This window comes from Glycine max, chromosome 3 (assembly GCF_000004515.6).
Source record: "Glycine max cultivar Williams 82 chromosome 3, Glycine_max_v4.0, whole genome shotgun sequence".
In the NCBI taxonomy this organism is placed as follows: domain Eukaryota; kingdom Viridiplantae; phylum Streptophyta; class Magnoliopsida; order Fabales; family Fabaceae; genus Glycine; species Glycine max.
The window spans coordinates 19,305,815-19,315,874 of NC_016090.4; the positions used below are offsets into that span (position 1 = coordinate 19,305,815).

General features: G+C 33.3%; 2 protein-coding genes across 2 annotated transcripts; both read left to right on the forward strand.

The window, feature by feature from the left end:
* The first annotated feature begins 1,037 nt into the window (after positions 1-1,037).
* LOC121174562 (uncharacterized) lies at positions 1,038-3,637 on the forward strand. The gene is made up of 6 exons (XM_041013919.1): positions 1,038-1,333; positions 1,937-2,005; positions 2,158-2,275; positions 2,552-2,617; positions 3,070-3,126; positions 3,524-3,637. The coding sequence occupies exons 1-6, from the start codon at positions 1,038-1,040 to the stop codon at positions 3,635-3,637; spliced, it is 720 nt and encodes a 239-aa protein (XP_040869853.1).
* Positions 3,638-8,402: 4,765 nt separating this feature from the next.
* LOC121174563 (secreted RxLR effector protein 161-like) lies at positions 8,403-8,789 on the forward strand. The gene has a single exon (XM_041013920.1). It carries the CDS (start codon positions 8,403-8,405, stop codon positions 8,787-8,789), a length of 387 nt encoding a protein of 128 aa, XP_040869854.1.
* The last annotated feature ends 1,271 nt before the right edge of the window (positions 8,790-10,060 follow it).

The following is a 10,060-nucleotide window of genomic DNA, read 5'->3' on the forward strand; positions in this document are numbered from 1 at the left end:
AGGAGGTCTGAAAAACTAAAAAAGAGAAGAAAAATGTAGAAAGGAGAAAAAGAAGAAGAAAAAGAAAAGTGAAGGCACTGCCAAATCAAATCGAGGATCGTTTAACACCTCATTTCTCTTGTTAGCCTTGTACCCTATGCAAGAGTCGGTTAGTTTTTCTTGAGATTTTGATGTAATCTATGTACCCTTATAGGTCCTTTGTGATATTATGTGTGCATTTATCTTCTCCACTTATCGTTGGTAATTTCATTTTATTTGTAAGGCTTAGTTCTAATCGGTCACTAGTGTCGTGAAATTAGGCCTTTTTTAGTGAGACTGGAAAGTAATAAACAAAACCAAATGAAAAAAAAAATCAATTCACAACAAAACTTCTTTTCATCAAATATCACTTGAGATCGTTTCAAAGTCCAACGCCTTAACAGTTCTCTTTGCTTTTTTCCAAAAATTAAAATGTCATTTCAAGGTCCAACGCCTTAACGACTTTTTGTTAGCATTTAAAATGAATCTTAAAAAAAAAATAAACATTCTTATTAAAGAACTTTGTAGGTCCACTACTATAAAAATAGTTTTTTACAACACTGATTTTACGTTGATTGATGGATAACCGATATTGAAACAAACACGGTGACACTTTCATAAATAAATACAAAAGTTTTATGACAGTCGTAGAAAAAATGCCTTAGAAGACTCTCATTCTAAAACGGTTTTATAAAACCCCCTTAGAAGACTATCATTCAAGGACGGTTTTGTAAAAACCATTTTAGAATATTTTTCATTATTTTTAAAATTTCATTTCTCTCTCCACTACTCTTTTGCCCTGTGACTCTTAGACTTCCCCTCTCTCTTTACTCCCCTCTCACTCTTTAGGTTTGTAAAAAATGTTTCCAATCCAAGTACATTGAATGCTAATCACCTTAAATTATGCCCGATCTCTCCCTCTTCCACGCTCTTGGTAAACGAAACGAAGCAATAGCCATCACACACCACTGTTAGGGTTAGGGTTAGTGTTGGGGTTGGGGGTGTTCTGACAAACAACAATGGCGGTCTCTGACGGCATCACGAAGAAAATCGTCCTCTCCTACACTTACGTGGCGATATGGATCTTCCTCAGCTTCACGGTCATCGAGTACAACAAGTATCGCAAGATGTATAGCTGGCCCTACCCAATCTCTCTCACCATGATCCACATGGTGTTCTGTTCCTCCCTGGCGTACATTCTCATTTGCATCTTGAAGCTCATGGAAGCGGTTTCGATGTCTCAGGATCTCGACCTCAAATCCATTATTCCAATCGATGCATTCTATTCACTTTCCCTCTGGTTTTCCAATTCCGCGTATATATACCTCTCTATTTCGTTCATTCAGATGCTCAAGGCACTTATGCCTGTGACGAATACCTTCAATTGGTGTCATGTTTAAAAAAGATTCTTTTAAGCACGAGACCACGGCGAACATGGTTTCCATCACGCTCGGTGTTGCAGTTGCGGCTTACGATGAAGCCAAATTCGATGCATGGGGTGTTACCCTATAGCTTATGGGTAATGTGAAGTACACAAATTACTGAGTTTTGAGGTTTAACATTATGCTTATTCTATTTGGCATATGCCTCTACCTTTTCTTCTCCCATCATCATCACTCGTATTGGAAATTGGAATATTGGAAAATTTTCTTCTCCCATCATCATCATCACTTCTTTACCTTATTTATTTGTTGTTTGCATTGGTGCATAAAAGATTGGAGAGATTTATTTTGGTGACTGTAATGTATAGATTTTGATTTAAAATCAAGATAGCGCTAATAATATTCAAATTGACGGGCTTTATTTATTTCTTCCTCTCTATTTTATTTTTGTTTGCAGTTTTTAAGCTGATACTAAATGTAGTTGGAAGTATATTTTGGAAGATATATACTAATTCTCCTTTTCAATGTACTTGCAGGCTTGAGAGCACATTAAACTATGGTCTTGAAAGAGTCTGGGCTATTGGATACTTGAAGAGTTCTCATCGGTAAGTTTTTTTTGGATAGAAATTTTGTAAGTAATTTCTTTGGCCGTTGAATAATCTGAGTGGGAAAATGTGTCAAATTGTGCCTGAATTATGAAATTTTCTTATCTTTAATTGTTTTTTCATAATCAAAATTTTCGGGTGCATTCAAACAGGGTTGTGATTGGCTATGATGGAGGAAAAATTATGGTCAAACTTGGTCAAGAAGTACCTGTGGCTAGCATGGACAACAATGGGAAAATTTTTTGGTCTAAGCATAATGAAATTCAGACTGTCAATATAAACTATTTCTCATTCATACATTTCTCCTTCAATAAGAGGTTTTCCCCTCTATGCCTCGTCGGCATGCTGCATTAGCTAGCTAGGCAGACACCCAATTTAATTGAGACATCCAGAGATAATGAAATTCAGACTGTCAATATAAAAAGTGTAGGAGCAGATGTAGAGGTATGGGCTCTATTATTCATTTTTTTGGCTGTATAGTTTGTGATCAAGAAGTGTTAAGTTGTCTTTATTTTTAGTGAGATGTGTAAGTACTATGCTTCTTAGGTTGCCGATGAAGAAATGTTACCTTTAGTTATTAAGGAGTCGGGCACCTGTGATCTCTACCCCCAAGTGAGTTAATATACTTCTTAATATTTTGTTGCATTCTTTTTCATAGCTTATTTATTTTTAATTATTTTTGCTCTCATCATGCAAAACTTGACAAGGTTAGAAAGTGGCATATGTATATTATTTACCAAATCAGAGTATCAGACATTCTGGTACATCCATATATATATTGACTTCATTATGCAGCATTTTTCTGTTTTTTCTTGAACCATGCTCAAGTTTTTATTTTCTTCATATTCAAAAACTTGTGATTATATATAAGGATTAAATTGGTCATCTAGCCTTGCTAGACTTTGAAATGCAAAATTTAAGTGTGTTTGGTGGAGCGCTTACATACTTGATTTTATAAAATTGCTTTAGTTAAAAGTGAGTTTGAAGTGATGTAATTTATGTTTTAGGAAGTTTTATTTTAAAAGTAAGTTTGAGATATAATGGAATTCAAATTTATGTTTTAGGAATATTCAGCCTCTGTCTCCCGTAGCCCATTCCCTGTTGGGATTATATTGTTTGGAGTAAGTTCATAGTTGCACAATTATTTACTAGTTTTGATTTTATTTTATTAATATTTTCATTCTTAGTTCTGTTTCATGTTTATAACAATTTTGTTTTATTAATATTTTAATAACTGTTTCCTGGTCATCATAATTAGGAATTAGTATATATATGGCTAAATATACCAAAAGTTGAAAATCACAGCAATATTAATATAATATTATAGTATAAAATTACCTGCCACCATGACTACTTATAGTCATATTCGTTTCCTTTGATTGTTTAGTGAATCCTGGGATTTGTAATATTATATTTAAGGGAGTCAATGATTATGATTTAACGTTTTAACCTAAAGAAGGAAGCCAATAGTAATATTCATTTACTTTAATCAGATGTCTGATTTTCTCATTATACTAGAGGATACGTAGGAGCAAGGGTGTGTTGGATCTTGATTTGGCTCTTCAAGTTGGAAAAACTGCTACTATTACTGATGCTAGTAGCAATGAAGAGAAAACCCATTATAAGACCTGAGAAAAGTCAAATAGAATTTGTTAGATACTTATGCATATGAGCATAGCAAATAACATTAAGTTTGTTCTTCCCAAAACTGAAAGTGCAAAAGAATTTATGAAATATGTGGAAGAGCACTCTCAAACTGTTGATAAGTCTCTTGCTGGGACATTAATGAGTACTTTAACCACCATGAAGTTTGATGGTTCTCGTACTATGCATGAACATGTCATTAAGATGACAAATATTGCAGCAAAACTTAAGTCTCTTGGAATGGTGGTGGCTGAAAATTTCCTTGTGCAATTCATTTTGAACTCATTATTGTCTGAGTATGGTCCCTTCCAAATGAACTATAATACCATGAAAGACAAATGGAATGTGCATGAATTGTATAGTATTTTAGTTCAGGACGAAGCCAAACTTAAGAATCAGGGAAACCACTCTGTTCATTATGAGAATAATCAGGGAGTTGGAAAGAAAGTTAATAAGAAACATGGAAAGGACAAAGGACCATTAAAGGTTGTCGAGTCCTCTACTAAGATCCATAAGAAAAATGAAACATGTCATTTCTGTGGGAAATCTCGACATTTCCAGATGAACTGCCCAAAACGTAAAGCTTGGTTCAAAAAGAAAAATGAGCACAATGCTTATGTATGTTTTGAATCAAATTTAACTGAATTTCCCCATAATACTTGGTGGATTGATTTTAGATGTACAACTCATGTTTCTAATATGATGCAGGGATTCCTTACAATCTGAACCATAAACCCGAATGAGAAGTTTGTCTTCATGAGGAATAGAGTGAAAGTTCAAGTGGAAGTTGTTGGGACTTATCGTTTAATCCTTGACACTAGATTTCATTTAGACTTATTTGATATTTTTTATGTACCTATTATTTCTAGGAATTTAGTTTCTTTGTCTAAACTTGATGTTACTAGATACTCTTTTAGGTTTGGGAATCGTTGTTTCACTTTGTATAAACGTACTTGTATGATTGAATCTAGTACACTTTATGATGGTTTATATAAATTGTTGGATCAAGTGGCCTCAGAATAATTAAGAAGGGGGGTTGAATTAATTATTCATAAACCTTTACTAATTAAAAATTTACTCTTCTAAGGCTTTTACTATGTTGTTAAGTAAATGAAGAACTGAAAAGAAACTTAACTAAAATTAAAAGCGGAAATTAAAGTGCACAACGGAAATTAAAAGAGTAGGGAAGAAGGAGACAAACACACAAGAGTTTTTATACTGGTTCGGCAACAACCCGTGCCTACATCTAGTCCCCAAGCGACTTGCGGTCCTTGAGATTTCTTTTCAACCTTGTAAAAATCCTTTTACAAGAAAAGATCCATAAGGGATGTACCCTCCCTTGTTCTCTTTGAACAACCTAGTGGATGTACCCTCCACTAGAACTGATCCACAAGAGATGTACCCTCTCTTGTTCTCAGTCAACAACCCAAGTAGATGTACCCTCTACTTGTACCACAAAGGATGTATCCTCCAATGTGTTAAGACAAATTTCTCAGGCGGTTAAACCTTTGAAACTTTGTGAATGGGGATACAAAAGAATTCTCAGGCGGTTAGTCCTTTGAAATCTTTTATATATGGGAAAGGGAAGAATCAAAAGAATTCTCAGACTGTGTCGTTTTAAATTCTTTGACAAGGGAGAAGGGAGACACAAAAGAATTCAGGCGGTTAGTCCTTGGCGAATTCTTTTTGGCAAAGGGAGAAGGGAATGAAAAAGATGAATAGCACAAGTTTTCAAGGTTTGGAAAACCAGAAAACTTTGGAAAGTTTTTGGCAAAAGGAGGAAGAAGAAGAAGTTCAAAGAGACTCAGAAATCAATTGGCAAAAGTTTGTTTGTCTAAAGAATGAATTGGAAAAGTACATTGAAAAGCAAATCAAAGCCTTGCTTTTATAGACTCTTCATGTCTGGTCAAGAGAACCATTAGAAGAGTTATAACCTTTAGAAAAACTTAAAAACCATTAAGAAAAGTTATAACTTTTAGAAAAACTTGAAAACTATTGGAAGAGTTACATCTTTTAATTTTGTTCAGAAACTATCACTGGTAATCGATTACCAAATCAGTGTAATTGATTACACAAAGCTTTTTTGTGAAAGGATGTGACTCTTCACAATTAAATTTGAATTTCAACGTTCAAACACACTGATAATCGATTACCAAATCATTGTAATCGATTACAACATTTCGAAATCAATTGGAACGTTGTAAATTTAGTTGAAAGCTTTTTGAAAACCATTTTGCTACTGGTAATTGATTACAATAATCTGGTAATCGATTACCAGAGAGTAAAAACTCTTTGGTAAAAGGTTTTGAGAAAAATTCATGTGCTACTCAGTTTTTGAAAAAACTTTTTAATACTTATCTTGATTGAGTCTTCACTTGATTCTTGAATCTTGAGTCTTGAATCTTGATCTTGATTCTTGGAACTTGAATCTTGAAACTTGATTCTTGAAATCAAATTTCCTTTTGAACCTTGAAGTATTCTTGATTCAATCTTGAACTCATTCTTTGATTCTTGAGACCATCATCTTTGTTATCATGAAGTGTTCTTGACTTTTGAGCTTTTTGTCATCATCTTTGTTATCATCAAAACTCTTTGAATCAATCTTGATTCATCATGAAGCTTTCTTCTACATAAATTAAATCTTGATAATTTATATGCTGAAACTCTTATGACCTTGCATCATAATGCTGGCACTAAACGTAGTTTAGTGAATGAATGTTCTGCTTACTTGTGGCATAAACGTTTGGGACACATTTCCAAAGAAAGGATGCAAAGATTAGTAAAGAATGAAATCTTTCCAAATTTAGATTTTATTGATTTGACTGTATGTGTGGATTGTATTAAAGGCAAACAAACAAAACACACAAAGAAAGGGGCCACAAGAAGCACTCAACTTCTTGAAATTATACACACTAATATATGTGGACCTTTTGATGTAAATTCTTTCAATAAAGAAAAGTACTGTATCACTTTTATTGATGATTTTTCACATTATGGGTATGGCTATTTGCTGCATGAGAAATCTCAAGCGGTGGATGCCTTAGAAATTTTTATAAATGAAGTGGAAAGGAAATTAGATAGAAAGGTGAAAATTGTCAGATCAGATAAAGGTGATAAGTATTATGGAAGATATAGTGAAAGTGGACAACATCCTGGTCCACTTGCTAAGTTCCTTGAAAGGCGTGGTATTTGTGCTCAATACACAATATCAGGTACACCACAACAAAATAGTGTGTCAGAAAGGCGTAATCGAACCTTAATGGATATGGTTAGGAGCATGTTAAGTAATTCATATTTACCTGTATCATTATGGACGTATGATTTAAAAAATACCATGTATTTGTTGAACAGGGTTCCTAGTAAGGCAGTTCAAAAGACACCTTTTGAACTGTGGACAGGTAGGAAACCCAGTTTGAGACATCTACATGTTTGGGGTGGTCAGGCAGAAATTAGAATATATAATCTGCAAGAAAAGAAATTGGATGCAAGAACAATCAGTGGATATTTCATTGGTTATCTAGTAAAATCAAAAGGGTATATATTATTGTCCTACCCATAGTACAAGAATTTTTGAAACTGGAAATGCCAAGTTCATACTAGTGGGAGTGAAGCTTCACAAAATGTGGAGATTAAGGAAGTTAGAGTACAAGTTCCTTTAACTAGTACTTCTACTTCAAGAATTATTGTTCCTTATATTGTTGAACCTCAAAACAATCAATAAGAACAACAAATTAATGATCCTGAGGTTAACAATGAACCTATAGTAAAACAATCACAAGAAATAGTATTAAGAAGATCTCAAAGAGAAAGGAGATCTGCTATGTGATTTATCTACAAGAGTCAGAAAATGACTTAAGCATTGATAATGATCCAGTTTCATTTTCAAAAGCCATTAATGGTGATGATTCTGGAAAATGGTTAGATGCTATGAAATATGAGCTTAAATCAATGGCAGAAAATGGTGCATGGGATCTTGTGGAATTGCCTGAAGGATGCAAGAGAGTTGGGTGTAAATGGGTCTTTAAGACTAAGCATGACTCTTATGGCAATATTGAACGACACAAGGCTCGACTTGTTGCTAAAGGTTTTACTCAAAAAAATGGCATTGATTATAAGGAAACATTTTCTCCAATTTCTAAGAAAGATTCTTCCTGGATTATCATGGCACTAGTAGCTCATTATGATCTTGAGTTGCATCAAATGGATGTTAAAACTGCCTTTTTGAATGGGAATTTAGAGAAAAGATATTTATATGGACCAACCAGTGGGGTTCATTGAAGACGGAATGGACCACATGGTGTGCAAACTTAATAAATCAATATATGAACTTAAACAGGCTTCCTGGCAATGGTATCTTAAGTTCAATGATACTATTACGTCCTTTGGATTTAAGGAAAACACTATTGATCAATGTATATATTTGAAGGTCAGTGGGAGCAAATTTATATTTCTTATTTTGTATGTTGATGACATCTTGCTTGCAACTAATGATCTTGGTCTATTAACTAAGACTAATAAGTTTCTCTCTAACAACTTTGAAATGGAAGATATGGGTGATGCTGGATATGTGATAGGAATAGAAAAATTTTGTGATACATCACAATGACTATTAGGCTTGTCTCAGAAATCATATATTAGTAAAGTTTTAGAGAGATTCAGAATGGATAAATGTTAAACATCTCTCGTTCCAATACAGAAAAGAGACAAATTTAGTCTCATGCAATGTCCAAAGAATGATTTGGAACGGAAACTGATGGAAAATATCCCTAATGCATCTGTTGTTGGGAGTCTGATGTATGCTCAAACATGCACAAGGCTAGATATTAGCTTTGCAGTTTGTATGCTTGGTAGATACCAAAGTAATCCAGGATTGGATCATTGGAAAGCTGCAAAGAAAGTCTTAAGATACTTGCAAGGGACAAAGGATCACATGCTTATTTATAGGAGATCTGGTCATCTTGAGGTGATTCGATATACATATTCAGATTTTGTTGGTTGTATAGATATAAGAAAGTCTACATTTGGTTATGTGTATCTTTTAGCCGAAGGAGCGATTTCATGGAAAAGTTCAAAGCAGTCATTCATTGCTGCATCCACCATGAAGGCTGAATTTGTGGCATGCTTTGAGACCGCAATTTAGGCTAATTGGTTGCGAGATTTTATTTAGGGACTTGGAGTAGTTGACAGTATTGTCAAGCCGCTGAAAATTTATTGTGATAATACCACAACTATCTTCTTTTCTAAAAACAACAAGTATTCTATAGGTTCTAAGCATATGAAATTGAAATACTTTGTCATTAAAGAAGAAGTGTAGAAACATAGAGTGTCAATAGAACATATTAGCACTAATCTAATGATTGTTGACCCTTTAACAAAAGGGTTACCGCCCAAAGTATTTACTAGTCATGTAGTGAATATGGGCATTATGTCTGCTAGTGAATGTTGAATGTTATTATTATTAATAATGTCTATTTGACACTTTGAGCTTATTATTGTGTAAGTTTTTGAAATTTGTGTTTTCTACTTTATGTGTATATGCATGCAAATTATGATGTGGAAAACATATTATGTTTTTGTTAATGAAAGAATGACTTTTGTTTGAACCCATTATGAACTTCTCATTTTACAGTCATATTAAAGAGAAGGATAATATAATAGTATATGGAAGGAAATATGTTGATTAAATGACATGTAATCATCATGACTCTTATTGTTTTTTGTCTTTAATTATGATTAATGATGGATCCAATTTATCTAAAGTCTTTTAATGCGCATTATGATTTATGTAATTATTAAATCATGAAGTGTTATGGCATCACAAGAGTCAAGTGGGAGAATGTTAGAAAAATATATATTAAATAACATGATAATGTGACTCATGTGAATTAAGGGTCTAAACTTGATTTAATAAAATAAAGGGACCTATTGGAAAACATGGGAAGTTAATAAACTTCTGATAACTAACTTGATGGAAGTTTGTTAATAAAAGGCTAAGGATTTTATCTCTGCCATAAGAGTTTTTTCCTCTTATTAAACGTTAGAGGAAAATAAAAGAAGGAAAGAGATAGATTGAGACAAAAAAGATTGAAGAACTTATGTCTTTTATGGATCAAGGTAAGCTTTACTTACTTTCAAACTGTATGAGGGAATCATAGATTCTAAGATCCTTACAATATTAATAGATTCATTGAATATAAATGTATGGATTCTATAACTAATAGGCACGATTAGTAGTGAATGGATTCACAAAGAGTTTATGATCAATTTAAAGGAGAAAATAGCGAGAGAAGTGAATAAAAAAGTGATGAGGAGAGTGAATTGAACTAAAATATTAAATAAGAGTAACACTCTTTAATTAAAATTGAGTTGACCTTCCATCAACACGGTTTAATTGATGTTATTTCATAAGTT